At 32.4% G+C, this 27,747-nt stretch overlaps 4 protein-coding genes across 5 annotated transcripts; 3 read left to right on the plus strand and 1 right to left on the minus strand.

Annotated features, from left to right (window-relative positions):
* The first annotated feature begins 1,076 nt into the window (after window positions 1-1,076).
* On the plus strand, window positions 1,077-3,727 carry LOC117919758 (serine carboxypeptidase-like 45). Of its 2 annotated transcripts, XM_034837005.1 has the most exons (10): window positions 1,077-1,415; window positions 1,515-1,616; window positions 1,758-1,853; window positions 1,967-2,059; window positions 2,198-2,268; window positions 2,356-2,619; window positions 2,781-2,905; window positions 3,055-3,147; window positions 3,231-3,348; window positions 3,468-3,727. In XM_034837005.1, the coding sequence occupies exons 1-10, from the start codon at window positions 1,157-1,159 to the stop codon at window positions 3,612-3,614; spliced, it is 1,368 nt and encodes a 455-aa protein (XP_034692896.1). In that variant the 5' UTR covers window positions 1,077-1,156; the 3' UTR covers window positions 3,615-3,727. The 2 variants fall into 2 exon arrangements, with proteins under 2 accessions (XP_034692896.1, XP_034692897.1); XM_034837006.1 differs by lacking the exon at window positions 3,055-3,147 and having other exon boundaries at window positions 1,078-1,415.
* Window positions 3,728-5,140: 1,413 nt separating this feature from the next.
* On the plus strand, window positions 5,141-6,249 carry LOC117920628. The gene is made up of 3 exons (XM_034838231.1): window positions 5,141-5,284; window positions 5,431-5,604; window positions 5,649-6,249. Exons 1-3 carry the CDS (start codon window positions 5,141-5,143, stop codon window positions 5,883-5,885), a joined length of 555 nt encoding a protein of 184 aa, XP_034694122.1. The 3' UTR covers window positions 5,886-6,249.
* Window positions 6,250-17,496: 11,247 nt separating this feature from the next.
* Window positions 17,497-19,781, minus strand: LOC117919961 (mitotic-spindle organizing protein 1A-like). Its single transcript, XM_034837282.1, has 2 exons — window positions 19,610-19,781; window positions 17,497-17,937 (listed from the first exon to the last, which is right to left on the minus strand). Exon 2 carries the CDS (start codon window positions 17,865-17,867, stop codon window positions 17,646-17,648), a length of 222 nt encoding a protein of 73 aa, XP_034693173.1. The 5' UTR covers window positions 17,868-17,937; window positions 19,610-19,781; the 3' UTR covers window positions 17,497-17,645.
* Window positions 19,782-24,315: 4,534 nt separating this feature from the next.
* Window positions 24,316-26,910, plus strand: LOC117920629 (serine carboxypeptidase-like 45). The gene is made up of 11 exons (XM_034838232.1): window positions 24,316-24,610; window positions 24,715-24,816; window positions 24,972-25,067; window positions 25,160-25,252; window positions 25,373-25,443; window positions 25,544-25,797; window positions 25,834-25,861; window positions 25,904-26,013; window positions 26,180-26,272; window positions 26,369-26,486; window positions 26,591-26,910. Exons 2-11 carry the CDS (start codon window positions 24,750-24,752, stop codon window positions 26,735-26,737), a joined length of 1,077 nt encoding a protein of 358 aa, XP_034694123.1. The 5' UTR covers window positions 24,316-24,610; window positions 24,715-24,749; the 3' UTR covers window positions 26,738-26,910.
* Window positions 26,911-27,747: the final 837 nt, after the last annotated feature.

The raw sequence follows: 27,747 nt of genomic DNA on the forward strand, positions 1-27,747 counted from the left end.
TAGTTTTGAAGATTTCATGATTTTTATCTTATTACTTTGAAAAAATTGCTTTAATAAGAAAGTATTTATTTTAATGGTTTTAAATATTTAAATCTTTATTCAAAAATATTTAGGATTAGTGTGGAGAACAATTAGGTAATATTAGAATGGAGAAATTTTGAATATTTTTGAAGACTTTAATTCGGCCAATTACCCTATTTACATTTTCAAAATTATTGGAAGGTTGGTAAATTAGTCTTATAAATATTGTCTTCTTGATTAATATTATATATATATATATATATATATATATATATATATATATATATATATATATATATATATGCATGTGAGTATTTACATTATATTAAAAAAATAATAATAAACACCATGTGCCTAATTTGCAAGTTAGAAAAAAAAATTAATAATATTTTATGAGGTATTTAAAAAGTATTTATTATATGTTCTATAAATTTGAAAAAAATATAATATTTGATGATATCTAATTTACAAGTTAGAGTAAGCAAATAATGCTAATATTTTAGGAGGTGTTTAAAAATTATTTAATATATATGAGAAATAATATATGTTTGAAATAAAGAATGATATTTATTATATATTATGTAAGTTTTAAAGAAAGAATAATATTTGATGAAGAAAAATTATTCAAGTTGGTTCTACTATTAAATAGGTGAGAGAAGGGCAAAAGAGTCAAAGAGAGAATGAGAAAGGTGAGGTGATTGGTTAGTTTTTTCATTTAATAGTCAAGGGTATTTTAGGGATTTTTTAAAGACAAAATCTTACTCTCAATTTTCACTTTTTCATTGGGTGTTGGGTTTAAATATGAAACTTTTATGATGGTCAAAACATAATTTTCCCAAATTAGATTCCTTTCTCCTCGGGATCTGAATACACGATGGGACGTGTCTTTTAAATAGTACAACCAGGAACGTGTCGACTGAAATTGTATGCTTGGATCAGTGAGTTTCTTTTCTCACTGGAAAGTAGAAGGAAGGTGGACAACCTTGGCGTCACTCATGACGTCCAAAGAAACACCACTCCAAATGTATCTGCGTTCATACTAGGTACTTTTTTCAACGCATGGAAATTGTGCCCTTCCTATAATAAATTGGAGAATCAAGCTGTCTCCATAGCTTCTCTTTCTCTCTCGGTAACCATGCAAACCCAGTCTTGGATGATGATCCTGGCTGCAGTATGTGCAGCTCTGGTTCACTTCTGTTCATCAGCAGTGGAGTCCCACTCTGCCCAGGCTGATCAAATCAGTAGTTTGCCGGGACAACCCCGAGTCAGCTTTCAACAATTTTCGGGATACATAACCATAGATGAAAAGCAGGACAGATCTTTCTTTTACTACTTTGTTGAAGCGGAAAATGACACAACTGCTTTGAAGCCTCTGGTTGTCTGGTTCAGTGGAGGTAAAATTTATGCTTTAAATTAACTGTAGCTGCTAAAGTTAGAATCATTTCTGAGTTTTTAACAGATCTAGCATTAATTTTATATTTTTCCTTGTATAGGACCTGGTTGCTCCTCCGTGGGAGGTGGAGCTTTCGCCCAACATGGCCCTTTTAGACCCAGTGGAGATATCCTACTCACCAATAAATACAGTTGGAACAGAGGCACGCCACAAAATACTTTTCTCTCCTTTTTTATTTTGTAGGAGGGTGCTACTTGGCTGTAGTCATGGAAAGGAAAATGACCCCAAAAGGGGCCGTAGTCAAGTAATGAACTCCATATTTTTTTATTTCTTTATGTTACAGAAGCAAACATGTTATATCCGGAGTCACCTGCTGGAACTGGATTCTCTTATTCTGCTAATACGTCCTTCTACACCAACCTAAATGATGAGATTACAGGTTTTTTTTTTTCCTTTTAAAATTTCATCAAGAATTTAACTAGCGGTTACTGAGAATTGGTTTCAATCTGACACATTTTTCTAACTGATTATGGGTCTGCTTTTCTTTATAAGCACGAGACAATCTCGTCTTCTTGAAGAATTGGTTCATCAAATTCCCACAATACAAGAACAGCGAATTGTTCATAGCTGGAGAGAGTTATGCTGGTATGCTGTAACATAATAAAGAATATTCACAAGTCTCTTCCCCACGTTAACCAAAATTTTGTCCTTTGATTTCAAGCGCTCTGATCAAACATGATTTTTTTTTGCTTCAATCCTCTGCTTGATTTATTCTTTTTTCAGGTCACTTTGTTCCACAACTTGCCCAACTCATTCTTGAGTCCCGCGTGAAGTTCAATTTGAAAGGAATCCTTGTGAGTTGAGGCAGAGAAAAATCCGGATTAGTTTTTCTTCAAGGATTGGGCTGAAATTAATGTTAGGACTTAACTTTAATATTGCAGATGGGAGATCCTCTTATGGATTTCGATACTAATTACAACTCAGTCCCACATTTCTACTGGTCCCATGGCTTGATATCAGATTCTACTTACAATCTTTTCTCTTCCAAGTGCAATTATTCTCGAATGAACAGAGAGCAGACATCTGGTTCTTTATCACCTGCTTGTTTAGCTGTACGAAGCCAATATTCACAAGAAGTTGGTGACTCTGTTGACCGGTTTGATGTCACTCTTAACTCCTGCTTACCATCTGTCGATCCACAACCGGTGAGGTTAACATTATCTCAACAGTGCTCCACCATTAAAATACACTGCAATTAATTTCATCACCATGATAATTTACTTTTTTAAATCAGGAAGAACCATGTATTAGGAATTTGCACAATTTTGCTCTAGTTTGTACATGACTTTGCTTTTGGCCTATGCAGCAAGTCACAGAGAATGTGGATGTTTGTATAGGAGACGAAGTAAACAAGTATTTGAATAGGGAAGATGTGCAGAAATCTCTCCATGCTAGATTAGTTGGAGTCGCCAACTGGAGTATGTGCAGCGGGTAAAATTCAATCTACAATGGACCTCTACTACATAACCAACTTTTTTTCTAGCATCCATATTTGCTTTTTCTTTTGCTCTTACCTTTTGCTTTTTAAAATTGCGATTTCATGGATATTATTATTTTTTTTTTTAATCTCCATGTTACAGTGCTCTTAGATACAATATAAAAGACAAGGAGATAACCATGATTCCTGTCATGGGCTCCCTTGTCAAGTCCGGTATCCGGACCTTTGTTTACAGGTAATGTTACATGATACATATGGGCGCTATTTTTTTTCATTATGATTCAAAATAGTGATAGTAATACTTAAAAACCTCTACAGTGGAGATCAAGATTCAGTAATCCCACTATTTGGAACTCGGACTCTGGTGGATGGATTGGCGAAGGAGTTGAGACTGAATACAACTGTACCTTACAGAAATTGGTTTGAGGGAGAACAGGTTGGCTTCTATACATGAATATGAGATTAACTTCATAACTCACTTCAAGTTTCAACTGCTTAATTAAAGATCGGATGATTCAAATCTCATTCATGATGGTTTTTCTTCTGTTTTTCTAGGTTGGTGGATGGACGCAAGTTTATGGTGACATCCTATCCTTTGCCACCGTGAGAGGAGGGTCACATACAGTGCCGGGTACACAACCAGCCAGAGCACTAGTTCTGTTCACTGCATTTCTAAAAGGACAACCCCCACCAGCTGAATGAATGGATCAAATTCATGGATAAGAACTATAGGTCATTATGTATTACTAGATAACAGAGGATGTCTCTTCATATTGAGTTCAGATATTAATGCATTTCCTTTGAGATTAGATCAATGCTCTTCACATCCTCATTTTCCATGCATTTAGCAGCATCTCAGGTATCAGAATGGCAAATTTGCATTTAAAATCCTGTGATTATTGTAGAGGACTTCAGTTGGAACACTCAGATTAGAATTAGAAGCAGATTTTTTTCGTAAAGAGAAGGATAAACTGCTAACTATAAGCCTAAACCAAACCAAAAAGCTTATCAGCCCATAACTAGCACTATATGGGGGATCAATATTCCAAGCCTAAAATTAATGGCCCATGCACAACACCTAATATCCTAACCAAACAACAGCCTTTTCTTTCCTAGCCCTAAAACCCTTGTTCTTCAATCTCACGACCACTCTCTTGTTTTCACACCCTTGGATCTCAACTTCGGGAGGAGACGATGCAACATGAAGCAAACCACGATTTTATGGCTTTAAGAATATGGTGGAAGAAAGCTCTGATTGGCAGAGAGTAGCAGTACCACCGACTTGCACTCTTCTAGAGATTTAGAAATAGGTTGAAATTTGATACACTTCTTAAGATGTATTATGTAATTTTTTGAGAAAAAAAAAAAAAAAATCTTTTGTTGACTTTTTCGAATAAAAATTCAAAGCATATTATATAATAAACTGAATATTATACTAAAGAACGATAGATTAATTTGATTGTTTAAGTTTGTCGAATTAATCAACATTGGTGGTATCTATAAGAGAAGACACCATCATCCTAGCTACGTCACACACCAAAGGTCTCCATTCATCTGTCTCTCTCTCCAGAGTCCAGAGACGTCTGTCTCATCAAAGCCCTGAAATCCCAGTCATGGATGGTATGTTATACTTATAATAATAGCCACAACATGTACAACTCCGTTATGCTCAACAATGGAGACACTCTGCAAGCCCACGTCAGTTTTCAACAATTTTCTGGATATGTAACCATAGATGGAAAGCAACACAGTGCTCTTTTCTAGTAATTTGTTGAAGCAGAAAATGACGTGGAGGCGGTTTCACTTTTTCTTCTTGTTAGTTGTTACGGGGAGGAATATTTTTTCTATATGAATCTCTATCAGTTTGTATTAAAAAATAGTGTGTTAAAAAGTTGTGTGTGACTTTGTTTTACAGCCAGCTTATGATTCAAATATGCAGAAAGCCACAGAGGATGTAGATGATTGCTGCTTGCATATACAACAAAACAACGAAGTGGCCAAGTGTTTTTAAGCAGGAAAGACATGCTTAAAGCTTTCTGCATTAACTAAAAATATAATTTACTTTGAATCTGTGACTAAAAATGTTGTTTCATAGTGATTTTACAAAATAATTTTAACATCTGTAATACTTGAAATTTTTTATTATTTAAATATTAAAAATGCTAAAAATATTTTTTAAAATCAGTATCCAAGTGTAACTCTAATAATTATCACAATTCATGGGGAGAATGGAGATCAAGATTCAATTTTGTCCCACTATTTGGGAGTCGGACTCAGGTGAGCGAATTGGCCAAGGAAGCTTCAGGTGCGCGTCGGGGCGCGCTTCAGGTCGCTTCGGGGTAAGCTTCAGGATCGTGTCGAGGCGCGCTCAGGTGAGCGAATTGGCCAAGGAACGCTTCAGGTGCGCGTCGAGCCTCGCTCCAGTGCGCGTCGCGGCGCGCTTCAGGTCGCTTCGGGGTAAGCTTCAGGGTCGTGTTGAGGCGCGCTCAGGTGAGCGAATTGGCCAAGGAAGCTTCAGGTGCGCGTCGAGCCTCGCTCTAGTGCGCGTCGCGACGCGCTTCAGGTGCGCGTCGGGGCGCGCTTCAGGTCGCTTCGGGGTCGTGTCGAGGCGCGCTCAGGTGAGCGAATTGGCCAAGGAACGCTTCAGGTGCGCGTCGAGCCTCGCTCCAGTGCGCGTCGCGGCGCGCTTCAGGTGAGCGTCGGGCGCGCTTCAGGTCGCTTCGGGGTAAGCTTCAGGGTCGTGTTGAGGCGCGCTCAGGTGAGCGAATTGGCCAAGGAAGCTTCAGGTGCGCGTCGAGCCTCGCTCTAATGCGCGTTGCGACGCGCTTCAGGTGCGCGTCGGGGCGCGCTTCAGGTCGCTTCGGGGTCGTGTCGAGGCGCGCTCAGGTGAGCGAATTGGCCAAGGAACGCTTCAGGTGCGTCGAGCCTCGCTCCAGTGCGCGTCGCGGCGAGCTTCAGGTCGCTTCGGGGTAAGCTTCAGGGTCGTGTTGAGGCGCGCTCAGGTGAGCGAATTGGCCAAGGAACGCTTCAGGTGCGCGTTGGGGCGCGCTTCGGGGCGCGCTTCAGGGTCGTGTCGAGGGGCGCTCAGGTGAGCGAATTGGCCAAGGAACTCTTCAGTTGCGCGTCGAGCCTCGCTCCAGTGCGCGTCGGGGTCTTGTCGAGGCGCGCTTCAGAGCAAGGCGGCTACCCCGAAAGGAATACGCGTCAGGGTTTGAGAATGGATGAGGCACGCTTCCGGTGCCCGCTTTTCAGACCTGGAGGGTGGACGCGTCAGTCTGAATGTGGTTGAACAAAAAATGAAATGGATGCAAAGCAAATTTTACATTTGTTTTTTTATAAGAACTATATATTTTATGTAAAGGTTTTATATTTTATGTAAAATATAGAAAGTATATCCACTTGTCACCTTAGTTATTCTTGACTATATTAGGTAATAAAAAATTTATGCAATTAAATTATTGATTTTTTTAACTAGCAAAAATGTTATATGATTGAATTATTATTAATCTTTTTAAAATAGTAAAAAATGAAAGTGCGAAACCATTACTCTTTTTTTTTTTTAATTAACTTATTATGAAGTTTATTATTATTATTATTTATTTATTATATGTTTTAATATTTACTAATTATGAAAATTAAAATTTTAAAAGCTTAGGCCCAATGTCAATTTGGGAAGCTAAAATATTTACTCGGGACTTCTAACTTCAAAAATTCTGTAAGGGAGAAAAGGTCATCATCCCTATCTAAATATTCTAATTAAAATGTTTTTATTATGTAATACTTTTGTATTTCTAATAAAAATGCATTTGAGAAAAATTAACTAAATTATGTTTAGTTTCCAAAATATTGGAAGAGAAATGTGAAGGAAATTAAAAAATATATTTAAAGTTAATAAATAGTTTTAAGACATTACTTGAAAGTCATTTCATACATTTTAATTTTATTGTATAAAGATTGAATAATTTGAAAATGCATAAATTATATTATGTTTGGTTCTTTAAAAATTTAAGAAAAAAATGAAAAAATATTTATATATTTATAATTAATAAATTATTTTTATATGTTATTTTAAATTTATTTCCCTTTTTTTTTCTTGATTAAATATATAAAAATTTATAATTTGTTTTAATTATATTTGATTCTCCTTTAAATATATCCGTTTTTTCTGTTGTTGAGCACCTGCGCGTATATTCAGAGCAAACCCCAACTATGCACTTGAACAAACAAGTGGACTAAGCTTGGGGATGAAGAAAATGGAGATGTGGATAGGAGCATAGTGTGGCCCCGTTGGTTAATAAGTGATTGGGGGCAAGGGAACAAACACTTTGATGGCACATGGAGGAGCACTTAAAGTGCATGCGCAAGGAAGAATGAAAATATCGGTAAATACGACTGTACTTGAATTTTATGGATATATCGATAAAATATAAGTGAATATTTTAATAGTGGAGCAAAAATTATTCAAAATTCATAAAAATACTTAGAAAAAACTTTAAATAATAATAAAATAAATGAAAATATACATGTTAAAATTATTTTGTAAGTGCAAATAACGTAATTATGATGAAGGATAATATTTATAAAAAAATTTAGAAAAATTTATCTTAAATTCCTTTCATATATTTATATTCATCTATTTTAAAATTTTAAAACTATTTTTATTAAAAACATGTTTTATTACATTTTAAATAAAAAAATAAAATCCTTTTTAAGATTTATATAAAATGTTTTATTTGAGATTTATTTTCTAAAATTTTATTATATGTGGTAACAACTTTTTATTATAGATATTAATTTATTTAAAGAATTAAAATTATTAAACATTATATTAATAGTTTATCCTATCAAATTAATTTAAATTTATAAAATATTAGACCTTTATTATTATTATTATTATTATTTACATTTTAGCAATTTGTGAATACATTTATGTTTTCAATATTTTAAAATGAAAATATTTAAATTAAATAAAATTAAAAGGATAAACATAAAAAAATTTAAAGTGAAATGATAGTAAAATTTTAAAATATGATTAATGAGATAAATGATGATAGATTTAATATTAAAACTACAATTTATTTAATTCAAATAAATGATCATGTATGATTTTTTTTAATATTTATATTTTTTATATTTAATTATCATACTTGTTAAGAAAATTATAATGATGGTTTTTCTACTTTTAGTAATCAATTAAATAAAATTTAAAATAAAATAATTAGAATTAATATATTTATTAAAATATTCTTATAACGATGAAGTTTAATATATTCATATGTATATATATTAAGGCAAACTTGCCCCAACGATGGTTAGGCATGAGTTCAAGCCTTTTTGACCCAACAATAGTTAATTGATTGAAATATCATGAAAATTTATGAAAAATTGATAAAAAAAAAAAAAAGTAGATATTTCGGTGATAATTCCAAAATATAAGCTAAATTTCTCCTAATTTTCGGTCCCTATTGAATCACTCTAACAAGTGAAGTGAAATATCGATAAAATTTCACTAAAAATTTGCGATATTTTAAACATTGGTTTCAAGCACACATCAAGACATGCTTCAAGAGACAAACCCGTCAAGGGAGGAAACATGGATGGGGCATGCTTTAAGTGCACTTTTTACATTTTGAGACGCGTGAGGAGTAAACTTTAGTGTACTTGAACAAAAAATTGAAATGGAAAACCAACCTATATGTGAGTGTTTAGTTAGGTTGGCAATTTCTGACAAAATTCCTAAGTGTCCCCTAACTCGGTTTATATTTTGTTCCCCTATTTCTGGATCGATCCAGGTGCAAGGGTAGATCGATCCAACTAACCTATTTTTAAGATCAATTTTTAGCCATTGGATTAAGGGTTTCATTCTCATTTAAAATAAAAAATTTCCCATTTTTTGGAAGTAATGATTGCAACAGCCGTGAGAGGATTATTTATTTCCTCATCATTTTAAGGGTGTTTGCCTCCTAAGAAAATCCCATCCAAATTTTCCAAGAAATTTTTTTTTAATGGATTTTTTGAAAATGAACATGAGTTGATTTCTAAAAATTTATCTCTCATTCTCTTAGTTTTGTGCAAAAACTCATTTTCTTCTTGTGTGAATTCAAGAAGAGACTGAGATCGAGCTTGGTGCGGACTCCAAGTGTGTTCCGAAAGAAGAAAGTGAGAAGCTGAAAGTGAAGGTACTAGTCAAGTAGTCTTGAAAGGATTGATTGGCTTGAGGTAGGTAAAACCTTGTATTCAGTTTTGATTCTTCATAGTGAATGTTTTCGATTTTATAGTAGGCCCATGGTTTTTTATCTTTTTGGAAGTTTTCCACGTTAAAACTACCAAAGCATTAATCTCCAACAGCTCCTCGAAACTATTCCCAAACAGCGGGGTCTTAATCACTTAGTGTCAATTATCTCTTTCTCTCACTCTACTATTTGATTTATTTTCAGTTTTTGATATCATTGGATACTTAAGCATATATGTTGAATGGTAGATATATGAGCTGAAATAAGTATGATTATCCATGGAATATCTTCAATTATTTTTTTGTTTATTTTGGTTAATGGTATCTTGTAGTAAATTAAAATGAGTTAAGGAGATAATTGTTCTTTTGAATAAATTTTAAGGAGTATTGAAGCACTTGCATGTGAATTGCATTTTATAAATTGTTGAAAGAGTGTTGGTGTATACATACTTGCTCGTGGTTTTTATGCTTTGTTGAAAAGTTGTTGGAAGAGAAGTTTATGGACATTGAAAATTTTTAAGGTTAGGTAATCCTTGTTGGGTAAATTTTTTTAGTTCAACAACACTTATTCTCTCTCTCTCTCTCTCTCTCTCTCTCTCTCTTTCTCTTTCTCTTCCACCCCCCCCCCCCCCCCCCCCCCCCCCCCTCCTTTCTAGGTGTAGTCCATTATTGAGATTCACCTTTTCAATTGGCATATGAGTAGGTTTTTAAAGCAAAAATCATTTTCTTGAATCTCAATTATAGAACCTCATTAAGAGGGAGCTTCCATTGGGAGACCACCATTCTTAACCGATGAAAATTATTCTCATTGGAAAGTGAGAATGCAATATTTTCTCAAAATGCAAAGTGAAAAAAGTTTGGAATGTTGTTGAATTTGGTTAGTCTCCACCTAAGGTATTTAATAGAGAAGATAGACCAACAAATGTTATCAAGCCTAAGTCAGAATGAGATAGAGGTGATAATGAAGCTAGTGAGAACAATGCTAGACTCATCTATTCCATCTTTAATGCCATTAACACATATGAATTCCATAGGATAGCTACATGTACTTTGGCTAAGGAGGCTTGGGACATCCTCTAAGTGACTCATGAAGGAACTATTGTTGCGAAAGTGTTCAAACTTCAGATGTTGACCTCTAGGTTTAAGACAATTAAGATGGAAGATCATGAAAACTTTGGAGAGTTTTATGCAAAATAGATGGACATTGTGAATTCTAGCTTTAATCTAAGTGAGCCCATTCTTAACTCCAAAGTGGTTTCAAAAATTCTAAGATCTCTTTCGAAGAGATTTAGAGCAAAAGTCACCATCATTGAAAAGTCCAAGGATGTGGATTCCTTGAAAGTAAATAAACTTGTAGGTTCACTCCAAGCCTCTAAAATGACTCTTGGATCACCTAAGAAATCAAAGAGTATTGCCTTAAATACCATTAAAGATGAGTCCTTAGGTTCCAAAGGTGAGTGTGATGAGAAAATGTCGGATAGAGAAGTTGCTAGATTTGCTAGAAAATTAAAAAAAACACATGAAGTTCAAGAAATATAAGAAGTCCAAGGAAAATGCTAAAAAAATGGAACAATTCAATGGAAAAATCAAATGTAAAAGACAAAAAGAAAGACAAGAATGTCAAAAAGGACCTTGAGGTTGAGTGCTTCAAGTGTGGGGAAAAGAGGCACTATGTCATCGAATGTCCCTAAAAAAAAAAAAAAAGAAAGCCATGTAAGTCATTTGGAGTCACACAAAATCATGTTAATCAAGTGAAAAAGAATCAAATGCAAGTGAGGAATGCACTAATTTCACAACCTTTATGGTAAGTATCATTGAGGAAACACTCAAGAAAGAAGTTTTTGGTGAGTCTTGTGAGTCAAGTGACTTTGATGGTAATGAGGTGAGTTTTGACTCTGCATATGAGACTTTGTACAAGGAGTAATTAAGTCTAAAACAGGAACAAATTGAGTGGACGACTTCTAGTGAGTCTTGTGAGTCAAGTTAAGTCTCAACTTGAGACGTGTGAGGCTTAAGCTTCAGTGTACTTGGAACAAAAAATCAAAATGGAAAACCAACCTATCCCTTCTCAACTTGTTTGCGTTCCATTATTCTTTGCTTCAAAGTGATCACAGGTATTGCTCTCTTTCCTCAGTTCCCATATCATTATCATTTTATTTGCTTATCTTCATATTCTCATTTCTTGCTCTTTCTATTCAATGACAAACATTATTTTCATTTTATTCTCTTCTTGTATCTTTACTTGTTGTACCTTTTTTTTTCCATTTAAAAGTTTGTTTGAAGAAGGAAGACTGGTTTGGGGTTTTTAAATTGAAATGATGATTTTGTCATCACTTAAACCATGTCAATGTTCAACATTATGCATATTTTGTTCATTATAACTAACAACATCACACAATACAATAAATGTATATGGCATGTATTTATGAAGTATGATGGGTACATTATTGAATTTTAAATGTAAAGGGGTAATATGGAAAACACACTATTGGTTGAAGATAAAGTGTAATACACTCTTTTATTTTATATGTTTTAAATTATTTTATATATTTATTAATTATTAATTATGAAGATTAAATTCAAGTCCAGGCCTTGTTTTACAATGTTTTCTTAAATTAGTTTTGAAATTAAAGGAAAAAGAAACAATGTTTTTTGGTACTTTTAAAAATGTGTTTAATAAGCGTTTTAAAAAAATAATTTGTAAGAGCAAAAAAACACATTCGGATAAACAAATTTTAGTTGTTTTTAAAATATATTTTTATATTTTGATTTTATAAAAAATTTAGAAATTCAATTTTTCATAATATTAATAAATTAAATTAAATTCAAGCCTTATTAAAAATAAAAAATGGTGTTGTAATTAAAAATAATTGATTTTAGTAATATGATAATAAAAACATAAATTATATATATTTTTATTAAAGATGATACTATTTTAGTATATAAATATTAATATTTTATTATAGTCAAAGTTTATTTTCTTTTCCAGAACTGATACTTCCATTCATCCTTGATGATGCCGCAGGTGAAGTTTGGATTCTCTCTTTATTGTTTACAGTTTGAGGGGTGTGACTTTGCTTTACAGCTGTCCATCTTTTGATTCACATATGCAGAAAGCCACAGAGGATGCAGATGCAACAAAACAACGAAGTGGTCAAGTGTGTAAACCGGAAAGACGTGCTTAAAGCTTTCTGCATCAAGCGGAAAAACCTAAAAAAGTAATCTTATTTTAATCTGTTGGTGACTCATTCTAATACATTATTACCACTCATAGTGGAGAATGGAGATCAAATTTCGATTTTGTCCCACTATTTGGGCGTCGGTGAAGGAATTGGCAGGCGCGCTTCAGTGTGCATCGGGGCGCGCTTCGGTACGCGTCGAGGCGCGCTTCAGGTACGCGTCGAGGAGCGCTTCAGGTACGTGTCGAGCCCAAAAGGCATACGAGCCAGAGTTCAAGACATGGAAGAGGCGCGCCTCCGGTGCGCTTTTCAGACCTGGAGGATGGAGGGTGGACGCGTAAGTTTTAATGTTGTTGAACAAAAGATGAAATGGATGCAAGTTTCAGAAGAATCCAAACCCTTTCCAAGTCCCAACTCTTTTTCTCTCGTGGACGCCCCTCGCTCTTCTCTGCTTTCCCGTGGTTGCAGTGCAGGTTCTGCTCTCTCCTTTGTCTCCTCATTTCGTTTTCATTCTCTCTCTCTCTCTCTCTCTCTCTTCCTCTATTTATTTTTTTCCCTTTTATGAATTACAAAATAAATGTCACTTATTTTTAATCCCGCATTATTGTGATTTATTGGCAAAATAAAAGGAAAAATTACTTACTTATGTATGATTTCCATATTTCACACCTTTCACAATTTCTTTTTTTTTGTTTGCAATTCATGTGTTCAAATTACAAAAAAAAAAATTATGTAATTAAATTATTGTTCTTTTTATATATAACTAAAAATAATGCAATTCCATTATTATCCTTTTTCTCAAGTAATAAAAAGTATACAATTTAAATATTAATTTAAGTGAAAAAATGCGTTATTTAGGTGAATTTTTTTTTATAAATTTCTTTTTAAAAATATATATATATAAAATGTAAGAGCACATACCTTGTTTATTTGAAAATTTTAAAGTTCAATTTTTAAAAATTTTAAGATTTTAAAAAGAGTTTTTAAGATACAAAGTGAATTTTGTATTTTTTATAAGAGCTCTTATATTTTGTTAAGAGGTTTTTATTTTTAAAAATAAAATAGAAAGTATATTTAAATGTCACCTTAGTTATTCTTAATTATTTTGATTTATTATGAAGTTTATTATTTTTTATATGTTATAAATTATTTTTTATATTTACTAGTTATGAAAATTAAATTATCAAAACCTTTGGAATGTCACCCTAGGACACTAAAATGCCTATTCTAGGCTTTTAACTTCAAAAAAATGTAAGGTAGAAAGGGTTGACATCCTATCGGAATATGAAACATGTTTAGGAATGATTCTAATTAAAACCTTTTTTAGTCCATCACATTTTTTGTTAGTAGTGCTTTCATTAAAAAGGCATTTAAGGAAAATTACTTAGTGTTTGTGTTAGTGTTCAAACTCTTGAAGTTGGGTTTGCTACTAATCTGACTTAACAATGCAAAGTGGTGATTGATTAACTTATGCATACAATCTCTTTATGAATTAATATTTGTAATCCAACAAGGTGAAAGATATCAACTTCTCAAGATTATCTTTATGGTTCCAAATCCTCCTATAATATAATTAATTAACATATCCCAACTCACAAAGAGCTTATATCAAGTTTCACTAAAAAAACTATTATGATCATAGTTTACTTAAACACATCTCCTTAGGATTACCCAAGGGGACATAATGTCTTAATTTCATGATATATCATGATGCTCATATTGAAAATACATATTGCAATCAAATTCCATCAACAGTGACCCAATTTATAAGGAATATATAATTACTTTAGGATTTCACTCGTACATTAAAGTCATTACTAACTTTGTTACAAATTCAATATTCTCTCAAGGTTCATAGTAGTTTAATAAAGTCATGACTACTCAATAATCTTAGGTCATGATTCAACATAAGTTTAGGTCATGATTCAACATAAGTTTTATCTAATGTGTAACCAAACACACTAGTGTATTTACCATAGAAACCTCATCTTAGTGGGTAAGACCGATTATCTCTTTAATTAAGAGGTAATGCATTACAACCTGTAATGAGTTGTCTAAGTCCATGAATTGACCTCTAAACAAATCATCTATTTGTAAAGAACTTATAACTTGAATCTTCCCGTACAACTTTTAATATATTCAAGTCATGCAAAATACAAGAAATATAAGTCAAAATACTCATAAGATAAAATGTATGAAATAAGAATAGATTAAAATGCAACTGAAACTTTATTAAATAAATTATAAACTTTAAATTTGTTGTATCATATCATACTTTTCAGGACTCTTAATAGATGTGTTATTATTCATATACTCCAAAAACAATATCATAATTTATTTTCTTCTCTATGTTGATGACCTTATCAATACTAGTAACCACTTAAGCTTTACTTCTCATTTCATTGCAAGCCTCTCATTATAGTTCTTCGTGAAGGATCTTAGAGATCTACATGACTTCCTTGATGTTAAGGTTGTCCCTACTACCAAATATGTACCAGTAGTCTGGCTAATAAAGAGGGTTGGCCACCCGTGAAGAGTGGTGACTGGTGAGCATCTCAGTCGTATCAGATCTCTTTCATCGCATACAAAAATTCTAAAAGCTTCAGGTCCATATCAAAGTTGGAGTTTGATTTGGTGAGTGCTTTAGACAGCCATAAATCTCAAGATATGGTTTGATTTTAATAATTGTCTTACCATTTAAAAGTAACAACTCCCCCCTTTCTCTCACCTTTATACACTCCATCCTCCAAATAAAACACATACCCACCTAATGGTTAATAATATGGTTGCTCCGCAGACCCAAGGTGCCAATGAGGTGGGTTGTTGTCTTTGAGGAATACCCATCTTGAATGGTTCCTTTTTTTTCCTTTTTCTTTTTGGGGTTATCAAGCATTTTTAATTATGAGGGCAAATTTCCAATTTCCTACTTCGATTTTTCTCGGTATAGGCTGGGCTGGGTAGCATCTTGAAAGAGACATGCCGCAAGGTGTACTGCACTACATGCTATGATAACTCGGTCTTACATGACCAAAAAAACCATGAAAAATAAAAATAAAAATACATTAAAAAAATTGCAAGTGGAAAACAAACAAACCGTCATTGCTCCTAAAGTGCCCTCCTTTAGGCCTCATTTCCAAGCAAGTAAGAACACACCTAACGTAGTGCCGGTCACTTAAAGCTATGTGGAATGTTCTCTTCCTGTTCAACTGACTCAGAAACCTTCATTCCCCAAAGAATTTAACAAATGTGAAAGAGTAAAGACCAAATGGTCATGCATCATATCAGCAGCCTAATATTCCCATATACATATGTAAGGACCTTATCAATGTTTAATATAGGGTAGCAAGAACCTGGCCTAATCCATAAGTCTGTTTCAACACATGGGGGCAAATAGATGCCATGGCTAAGGTACATGTCGATATAAAGCTACCTTCACTTAAAATCGTGTACTCGAAGCTAGCCTGATTATATGTCATGCTTGCTCATTCAAATTTCACATGTCATGTTGATTCCCCCATATCTTATTTAAGTCTTATCCTTGATGACACATTTGGTGCTCATAAGTCAATGAATAATAATACGCCAAAAAAAGGGTTATTGTGAATATTTTTTATCAAATCAAAGTGTACCCAAGACAAGTAAACAAATTTCCACTGATGATACCTTTGCCTCCTGGAAAGTCATTATTAGTAGTTGGAGCATGTGGAAGTAAAATTGTACCTCCAACCATAGAATGTCTGTCTTCCCAACCAGCCTGGAAAACCCAACCAGGGATGTGAAAAATACCCATGGATGTGGACTGCAACTTTTATTAGATATTTATATAGATTTGTTTAAATTTCCATCACCCCCTTGTGGCTCAGTTTGTACTAGTCAATGAGAATTATTAGGACTATAAATCATAATAATCATCTTAATGTTGCTAATATTATGTACATTAAATTTATTACTGGATGTAATGGTAATGGAACAAATCTGGGCATGCATGTTACCTGTGACAATTGCATCAAGTGATTGCCTGTGGCATTAACTAGAATGACCATCTCCTTATCATTTAATTGTTATCGAAAGATACGGATGGCAGCATTATGTTATTTTATTTTTTTCTTTTCAATCTTTGTGTTTGTCTTTCTAATAGGACCAGACATTTTATGTTCAAGTTTGGTGTGCTGGAGGACTAGGATGCTCTCAAGGCAACCATCCAGAAGCAATAAACCCCTGATTAAACTCATCGAAGATTAAAACAACTCCTCTGGACCAATGACCAATCTACATTGTCAATTGTCAGCTACCAATGGGATCTTTCCCTTGACTAATTAAAAGCATCTGATTCAACTTTTCTAAAGGATCTTATTCCTAGAAAGCATTAAACTATATATCCCAAAAAATGTCATGATATGCCAAGTTCCAATCCAATTATAAGAGCAAACCGTGATAGAATCATTCTGATATCTTACATCGGTTAAGGGAAGAATGTTAACTGTATAGACAGGCTTTAAAACTATAAAGACTCGACTCATTGGATTCAAAACGGAGCAGATCATTATAGAATGGTATTAGAGTGAGTGGGTCGTTACAATCATAGACCATTTAAATGTCTTATCTAACTTGAATTCATCTATCAATTTTTACATGGTATTAGAAATGTTTCTATTATGTTTTCTATAGCATTATGTGAGAACATCTATTTTCAGTAATTCACGTTCAAAACAAGGGCATTTTGAAATTTTCAATGACATACTTCCTACTTTAATTTGGTGATTAAGGTGTTTGTTGCATGTTGCAGTTATAACTTGTGTTTCAAACACTGCATCAAACATGATAAATTGAGGTCATGATTCATTCCCCCAAGCTATCCAAATGCCATATTACTAAATGGAAGTTCATATAGATGGGCAAAGAAGAAGTTTTTGCTCACCACCTTCAATGAAAGCCAGCTAGTTATGCTATTTCAGTAGATTGATAATTAGCAATAGATTATTTGTATTTATTTACAGTTTCTAATAGCTTCTTGCTTTTTACTTTCATTGTCTATAGCTATTTCATGTCCTCCCAAAGCAGCTATAGTTGGATATATATGTGACTTACACATTTCATTTTTGTTGCACCTATTATACTGCTAGAAAGTAATAATACGAAAATGGAAGGAACTGAACAAGCCAAGACATAACAGTGGATATGAAGTGAGAGAATATAAGCTCAGAGAATAATCACTTCCATAAGGAAAAGAAAACCTGTATCTGCAAAGGACCCTGCTTGAAACAAAAGTGAACTACAATTTCTTCTTTCTTTGACCGTTAGCAGAATACACCACAAACCTGCCTAGGAAACAGATGATGGAGTCTCTGGCATTGGGGACGAGGAACAGGATTCTCTTCGAAGTTCCTTCACCACAGCAGCCAGTGCCTCAGGGTTCAAACCCAGGTCACAAAGAGTAATGAGGACAGAAAGGGTGTGTCGATCAAGTCCTGTGTCAAGAATGTTTGACATGTGAAATGCCAGCTCAAGAGATTCTCGGGCAGTCTGTGCAGCCTCCGGATCCATACAAATAGACTGAAAAGGATTTCTGTTTTTGAAAAATTTGGTCCAATCAACCAACCTTAGAAGAAAGAGCCTGAAAGTTTAAGACAAGAATAGTAGCATACTGTTAACTAATTTCAGGACATGAAAAGCAAACTGACAAAGCAAGCATTGAGATGAACATACCTATAAGAAGACACATTATCCTTAGCTAAGTATGCAAATCCATTCAATTTAACAAATACTATCAACTGAAGGGCATGCAAGAAGCTATAAGGCTAAACCAAACAGTTATGTCTAAAGAAGGTAACGCCAATGCCATCAAAGTGACTAAAAATGAAAGAAACTAAAAGACAAAGTATCCAAACAACAATAGCATTGCCATCGTCACAAGTCCATTTAATATAGATATATATATATATATATATTTGATAGGCAATTCCCAATAAGAACAATTAAAACCATACAGGAAATGTCTTTGCTTAAATGTATACTCCATAGCATATGGCTTTTCCATGACAAACTTCCAACTCATCTCATATTTCCAATCATCAAACTTTAGAACAAATATTTTTCTCCACAACCAACATCAGCCCCTCTTCTTCCAACAAATCAACAGTCCCTTCACTGAGCTGCAACCCTTACATTCTATGGTACTGATGCTGTTAACAATAGAGTCCAGGCAAACTGGGGCAGCATCCTACAACATTCTGTAAGCATATGTGCTAGAGGTACTTAATTTTATGTGCTCCTTACTCCAACTACCAGGAAAACAATAATCTAATTTAAAATGTAAATAAATTTTAAGCTGTTAAACTGAGTATTTGCCTGCAAAACCTGGTCTAACAATGCAAGAATTTCTCAAAAATTGGTGAATAGATGAAAAAACATGAAATAGAAAATATAGGTGGCTTTCGTTAATAATAATTCTATTTCAAGGATGTAATCACTCCATGATGTTAAGCTAAAAGGAAAAACGAACAGAGAAAAACACACGCTCCCCAATATCCCAACTCTTCCTACCTTCTATACATTTAAATCCAACAGAGATTTCACATTAAAACCAACAAAGAAACAACAAGAATATCTTCTAGACTCTGCAGAGGAAACCGATACAAACAGAAAATGCATAAGCCTGCCTAGAAGGGAATGCAGAAAGAGCAGCTTAATTTCAGAGGTAAGCATACAGCGAAATAGTTGCAAAGGCATTAGATCTAGAAATTTAAGAAGCAACAAATAATAAAAGCAATTAATGAGTAAACATTATTGAATCAGGAGCATGTCTAGGCCTTTCATTAGCCATAATCACCCAACCAGAGCTGCACCCAATTTGCAAGCACAGGATACTAAGTGTCTCAGAATATCCTCTGAAAACACATCCCCATTTCTCATACATGATGAACCCACTAAAACCCTGATACATACCCTAAATCAGAATAGCTAAACAAAATTATAGATCAAAAGAACACATTTCCAAACGGTACTAACACCCAACCATTAAAAAATAGCCCAGCTCAGACAAACAAAAATCTGCTGAACTCTTTCATATTTTGATGCAAACTCTGTAAGGTTCACCATCACAACAGCAGCATGATTTTTTGTCAAACAATTTTCTGCATTTTTCATCGAACACCTCGCATGCATCATCCACCACTACAACAAAACTCAACTAAAAAATATTCAGAAAAATGAAAGGACTTAATGGAAAACAATTTTCAACAATGCCAACTCAAGGAAACAAACAAATAGATTCGAATTCAACAAACCTTCAGCTTCCCACTAGAAGAAAGCCTGTTGCCAAATTGGGTAGGGCTAGGGTTTGAAATCAAAATTCAAAGGAAGAGTGAAGAGAGATCTTGGAAAAGGAGATCTAAAAGATCAGTTCGCCGAGCCGAAACGGGGTTCGGGAAAAAATTGCTAATTCAAATTCCCTTCCAGGGAAAATTAACGTTTCGATTTTTTTTTATTTCTTAATAATTAAGAAAAATTAATTTTATTTTTATTTTTAATTATTTGTCTCACCTATTTTTCAAAGATAGCTCTTACGAAACATACTCAAATTTGTTTTTTTTTTGTTTTTTTTTTAATTTCTCGAATTATAATTTTTCTTAAATATTAAACTATATTTTTTTATTAAAAATAAATGATAATATTTTAATTTTTTCAATAATAAATTGTAATATTTAAGAAGTTCACATAAACCTTTTATCCATCTTAAAGGGGTTATTAAATCAATAAGATATTAAATTATAAAGAACTAATACAAAATAATTATCTAAAAATAATAATATAATGACAAATTTTAAAAATAATAAAATTAATAAGGGAAACATAAATTATATATTTTTTTTATTAAAAATATAACATTTTACTAAAAAATTATAAAATGTAGATATTAGTATCTTAATAAATCTATAAATTCTGTTTTATTAGTAAAAATAAATTATAATATTTTGGAAAATGATAATTATTAGTGATATTTTATTTAAAATGAATTATATGAATAAATTTAATTTATTTCAAAAGACAAATAATTTATTTTTGTAATACATTTATATACATTTAAGTGTAATAATATATAAAAATAATTAAAAATCATGAAAATTAGGTCAAAATATTCTATAATTTCAAGAAACCTAAGTGATTTAAAATTGTCCATGTTAAATCACTTTGTTTTTCATTCATCTCTTTGGAATTTTTCGTACAAGGGTATCATTGTCAAACTAGACGAAATTTATAGATTAGATTCTTTAGAATGTCTAATATCACATAAAAATAATTTTAAGTATAATACTCTAGAAAAAGAGTTAGGAGAATTTTGAGAAACACAAATGATCCAAACTATATCTTTGTGAATCTCTTACTTGTGTTACCATGTTTGAAAATTTTTCATGGGGCACACATAGTCCAAATATAACAAAACTTGGATGGTTAGAGTCATTATCCGGTTTATTATTTGATAAAAATAATTTGAATTTTTAATATTTTATCAAAAAGTCTCAATAACTTAAAAATCATAAGCTAATCAAACTACCAAAAACCAAGGTATTTCACGTTCATGGGAAACCCATTTTTTCCATGAAAACGACCTTCATGAACTCAATCTATTAGAGTTGGTTGAAAGAAATTAGGGTTTACTCCTTGTAGGTTGAAAGGTATTACCAAATTCCCCTCAAGTAGCAATATCATAATTATTTTCATACACTTCCTAATAATTTATATGAGTCAAACTTAAAATATAATATTTTCTTTCACTTTTTTTTTGGGCAACCAAACAATCGAAAAAGTAGAAAAATGGACTTAAAAATACTAAAAATTTACACACATTCAAAAACCTAATTTCTAACCACATTTTCTCAAAGAAAAGACACTGTTTTAAAAATAGCCGATCGAACTATTGGTGACCTTTTCGGTTCACTCATTTGACCCATCCGGTTCGGTTGAGCCGGCCGGTTCTTGTAGAACCAGATGGGTCCTCCTTTTACCTGTTTCATTTTTTTTAGCAAAATGGGCCAAAATTCCCCAGCCCAATAGTCCAAGCCCACTTCTATTATTGCAAAATGGACCATTAGAGCCTCCATCGGCCCAATAGCCATTTGGTTTAGTGTTGGCCTTAAAAAAACATCAGCTTTGCTGTTGCAACAAGGACCTTGAACCGTAGATCTTAAGTTTCAAATAGGATAGGATATAAGCCTAACAAGAAACAACTAGATAGGCTATTTCAAAAAATAATATATATATATAATTACATAATTCGATTTTTTCATTTAATACAATTTTTTTCCATTTTCAATATATTTTCATATTTAAATATTATATATACATATTTTTAATAAATTTAAAATATTAATCCATTTATATAAAAATGAATAAATAATATTACAATTATTATTATTTTTAAATTATATATATTTTAAATATTTTAAAATTATTTTTAATTTTAATAAAATATAAATGATATATTTATGACATCATCGATGCAACTGTCATTTGACCATGGGTCCGACTAGTAAACTGTAAAGTGGTAATTTTTTTGATTCTATGACTTCTAGTGTCTCTTCTAAGCAGAGATGAAAAATCTCAACTTCTTCATGTTTGTATTCAACTTCTATACCATTTTCTCTTAGGCTATGTTTAGTTCCCAAAAAATTTGAGGGAAAATAAAATATAAAAGAAAAGTAAAAGGAAATAAAAAGTGAAGGAAAATAAAAAAAATATATTAGAAGTCGATAAATTATTTTTATTTATTATTTCAAACTCATTTTACTTATTTTAATTTATCGGTATAAATATTAAATAATTTAAATATATATAAGTTTTTAATTAGTTTTAATTATATTTGATTTTCTTTAATATTTTTTATAAGACAATCAAACATGAGAAAATAATTTTTTTTTATGTCCATAATATTTTTCGGGAACAAATACAATCTTAATAAATTTTCAAAGAAGAAAAATAAGAAAAGAAAACCTAAATGAAGAAATATGAGTTAATATAAAATACCCTTATTATTTACATTAGGATGTAAAACAAAGGAAATAGAAGGTTTCCTTGGTACTTTAGTAGTACAGTAGGTGTTGTTGTTGTACTATTAATATGAAGTGGTTGTACACATGGAAGAAAATATCGAAGGACGATATTTCGGAATAAATCGTGAAAAATCGCCGATTTCTCGCGATATATCGCCTGGTCAACGCGGGTCAAACAAAGTCAAACCCGCTACAATACGCTTCCCATTTGCTGTCGAGGGGACCACTTACCATTTGGGCTAACTAGCCCCTTGATATATAATGTGCAAAACATATATATATACTTAAACTCAGTATGAAAATATTAAAAGAATATTTTAAAAAGCAAATTAATTATAATTAAATACAAGATCTTTTAATTAATTACCAAAAATATAAAAATTATATAATTTTCTTCATAATATTTTTAATATCATTAATAATTAATTAAATATTAAAAAAATTATATATATATCATAATTTATTTTATATTGTTTAATACAATTGAATTAAATGGATCATATTTTAATATTAATATATATTTTAAAATTAGACATATTATAATCAAATATCATAATATTAGATGTAATTTAATAATAAATATACACTTATAAAATTCATATTTTTATCGATACATACGATATTATTATCAAATATAATAAATCATGATATACATATATCAAAATTTTCAATAAAATAACTTTAGAATGTCTATTATACTTCTAATTATATTATTATGAGGTTTTCCTTACATTTTTATGAGTTTTTAACAATTTTAAGCTTATCAATATTTTTTTCCAAAATATCCGCCGATATATCTCCGATATATCCGATATATCCGTAAAATCGAAGTACCGATATATCCGTGATTACGGATATTTTCATCCTTGGTTGTACAATAGAATATCATAGGCCTTCTAGTGGGAAGGCCAACCACAAACTGTAACGCTTTTAATACATCCCCAAATTTCAAGTATATCCCCTTTTCTTGCAATGCCCAATTCTTCGTATATATGTAACATTTGGTAACCTCTATAAATGTGACACGTGACACTTCTAATATATCCTCTAATTAAATACACTTATTAGTTGAAATAATTATTTTGTAGCTTATTTCTATAATTTTGAGGTTATTTAAATTTCCTAATTATTTTTAATTTAATTGGATTTTTAATTATTATATAATTTTTTTAAAACTAAAAATTTCCTATCTAACAATTCAGAGGATGTTACAATTAATTAGTAAAAATTTTAAAGTTTTAAATTATTTTAAAAACTACTAAAATTTTGAAAAATTTAGTTCATTAAATCTCATTTGCAACTTCGAGTTTTTATATTGTATTAAAAAAAAATAACTTTTTATTTTTAAAATTATGATTATATTGATACTAAAATGATAAAATATTCATAGTAAGATAAATTTTGGGTCGAGGTCGATGGGTGAATCTTCAACTCAAATCTAGGTCGGATTAATATTTCTTAATCCAATTAGCTTGTATAAACAACAAAATAGATGATGTTTAGAAGCAATTTTAAAGACTTTGTCAAACACCTAGAAAATTCTTAAACACGAAGAAAAAAAAAAGTTTATTTATTTATTTTAATATTAGAAATTAGTGCTAGTCATCAACCATTTTGTTAGAAGTCATTAATTTGAGTCGAACAAAGACGAACGATATGAATGTCAAAGTTGAATGAAAATTATTCCACATGATACAGAGCATAGCATAGACTTGGTCCCCCTGTCATCGTATCTCCATATCCAGGACAATTTGATTACTTATCCCGGAAGTATCGTCCAGAAGACTCCAGGGTTTATCACCAGTACATCACCTGTACCCATAATTTTCTTCGGCGGACGTAGGCAGAACAGGTTTATCATCTCTGTATGCATGAATTTCTTCGACAACCGCGTAGTTGGAGGTCTTTTTTTAAGTCTTCCTTCACTTCTATATAAGAACAGAGCATCACATGGTTTTTAAACACCATTCTCTACCTCTCTCTCAGACCATGAAACTCCACTGCTCATGGATGGTGGTACTGGCCACACTATGTGTAGCTCCGCTGTGCTTCGCGATGGAGCCCGTCTCCGAGTCGGATAAACTCGGAAGCTTGCCTGGACAACCACATGTCAGCTTCCAACAGTTTGGTGGATACGTAACCATTGATGAAAAGCAAGGCAGAGCTCTTTTTTACTACTTTGTTGAAGCAGTAACTGATCCTACTGGCTCAAAGCCTCTTGTTCTCTGGTAGCTGGAGGTAATTAGTATCAAATTCTTCTTCTCTGGCATCTTGTTAAGGTAAGTAGATAAAGTTAGAATCATTTCATTCTTGGTCTCTGAGTAGTGGAATTTATTTTGTAGGACCTGCTTGTTCGTCCCTAGGAGAGGGGGCTTTCATGGAACATGGCCCTTTTAGGCCCCGCGGGAACACTCTGTTCAGGAATAAGCATAGCTGGAACAGAGGTGTGTTGTAGATTTTGGACAAAGTTGTTTTCAATTTCAATCAAGTGTGATAGAATTTATTAGTATTTAGTGCACTTTGCTCAATTTTTCTCGACTTTGATATTAATGAAATTACTAAAATGATGAAATTTACCTCTGAAATTCTTCTATCACAGAGGCAAATATGTTGTATGTGGAGTCACCAGCTGGAGTTGGGTTTTCTTATTCTCGTAATAAGTCCTTCTATGACGATATAAATGATGAAGTCACAGGTTCATTTTTTATCCCCTTTTGTCAATGATTTCAACTAAAGTTGCTTAACATTTGTCTTCAAACGTACTGATATTTGGATGTTTTTCTTAAGCACGGGACAATCTCGCATTCTTGGAGGGCTGGTTCATGAAATTTCCAAAGTACAGGAACAGAGAATTATTCATTACAGGGGAGAGTTATGCAGGTAATTTTAGTGAAGACCTGTTATTCAGGTTAAGACAATCATTTGAATTCATGGTGAATTCATCAATTTTTATTTTCTCTTCCTATTTTAATTGAAGGTCTCCTTTTAATTTTATGTTAGGTCACTACGTTCCGCAACTTGCACAGCTCGTTATTAATTCCGGCAAGAATTTCAATTTGAAAGGAATCCTTGTGAGTAGAGGAAAAAGAAAATTTGCATTAAGTATACATTCTTAAAATAAATGGTTGGGCTAAAACTGATAATTGAGCTCGATTTGATGGCTGCATGCAGATTGGAAATCCTCTTCTAGAATTCGATACTGATATGAATGCCCAAGGAGACTTTTTCTGGTCCCATGGATTGATTTCAGATTCTACACACGCACTTCTCACGTCCACCTGCAACTATTCCCAAATTATGCGATGGGTTTATAATATCAGCGAGTCTCTGTCGCCCGAGTGTTACGAGGTATATAACAAATCTGCGGGAGAAATTGGTGGATCAGTTGACCCATTTGATGTTCTTGGGTCAAATGTTTATCATCGGTAAGGTTTCATTTCTTCAATCCAGTTGGTGGGCAGAGGGAAGGAGAAAAAAAAAGACTTGTTTGTACTTGACTTTGATGGTAATATTTGGGTTTGACTCATGCAGGAAGAGGTCTGCCTAACAGATGAAGTGGACGTGTATCTAAACAGGAAAGATGTGCAGAAGTCTCTCCATGCCCAGCTTGTGGGCACGCCCAACTGGACTTTATGCTATCCGTAAGGATTCCACACATTTCCAATTTACTCTATGGACGGGTTTACTTTATTTAAGGGGAAAGGAAAGGAAGGGAATCATTCCATTTCCTCTCTCCTCATCCGTGGGAAATCGATTTCGATTCCGGATTTCTTGGATCTGTTGTTTTAACATTGTTCTGTATTGCAGGGATAGTGCCCACTTCTTGAAAGACGCTGTGATTCCATCTATTAAAGTTGTGGAATGGCTTGTTAGGTCTGGGATCCGCGCCTCTGTTTACAGGTAGGTTCCATTCGTCTGATGATATGACATCTGGAAATGTTGGGTTTTTATTTACAATTATGAAAATAACAATTAAAAAATAAAATAAAATTGCAGCGGAGATCAAGATTCAAGGATCTCCCTAATTGGAACCAGGTCTTTACTGGAGGGATTGGCAAAGAAGCTGAAGCTGAAAACAACCGTGCCTTACAGAAATTGGTTCGAGAAGAAACAGGTTCACATATGATCATTCCACATACTAATTGAAATTGAAGGTGAGACAAATTAAAAATAAGTGACCGTAATGACCATGTTTTCCACTTTTCCTTTCTTCTTCAGGTGGGTGGGTGGACGCAAGTGTACGGTGATATCCTATCTTTTGCGACCATCAGAGGAGGTTCTCACACAGCACCCATATCACAACCGGCGAGATCACTGGCGCTGTTTACGGCATTTCTAGAAGGAAAGCCCCTCCCAGATGCCTGAAACTCATCAATTTCATGGTTGAATGAATAAATTGGAGGGGATGGTGTTTTATCTCGCCAGCAAATGTCACATCCTCTGTGTATGGATGTGTTTCATTTATATACATATAGTGGAAAAATAATTGTATCATGTAATTTGAATTTGGGTGTAAAAGTTTTAATAGTCTACACGAAGCCGCAAAAAACTTGTGATTTAGTCATTTTTTAATAATAAAAAAATTAATGAATTTTTTTTTTTACTATGAAAAAAATAAATTTAAATCATTGGTGGGATGTAAGTTAATTTAATTTTTACTTATTTTTTACTTGCATGATTCACTTATTGAGGATAATAAAAGGAAAAATTACTCGTATTTCATACCTTTGAAATATTGCAATTTTTTTTTTCTGATAACCAAAACCATAAACATAAAAAAAAAAAAAAAAAAAAAAAAAAACAAAATTTTAATATGATTTGACAATCAATCTAATATTACATCTGTAGAGTACATCAACACTTCAAAATTTACTGATCAAAAGAAAAGTTACAACTTAAAACAACATTTTAATTACGGTTGCATTTGCTAAAAAAACCTTTAAAATATAAATAATTAAATATATATTAGAGACAAATTAGTTATTCATCACATAAGAAAAACTTCACCTCTCACATCTTAAGGAAATATAACAAAACTAATTTAGGTATCATAATCCAACATTTTCTATGCATTCAAATAACAAATAATTTTAGGATTAAATAATTATTTTTTATACATTTCCAAAATTAATACAATTTAGTCACTATCATTTTTTCAAGTAATAAAAATTATACGATATGATTATTCTTGTTTTGTATGTAGGAAAGAAAATACAATTTAGTTATTATTACTGAGAATTTTGTGGAAATATTATGTAGTTTAGTTATTATGTTTTGAAAAATAGTAAAAAAAAAAAAAAAGGAAATATTTATTTAAATAAAAATTTGATGAATCTATTCTTCTTGTATTTTTTATTTTTTAAAATTCTTTTATA

Source organism: Vitis riparia, chromosome 8, assembly GCF_004353265.1.
Source record: "Vitis riparia cultivar Riparia Gloire de Montpellier isolate 1030 chromosome 8, EGFV_Vit.rip_1.0, whole genome shotgun sequence".
NCBI lineage: Eukaryota > Viridiplantae > Streptophyta > Magnoliopsida > Vitales > Vitaceae > Vitis > Vitis riparia.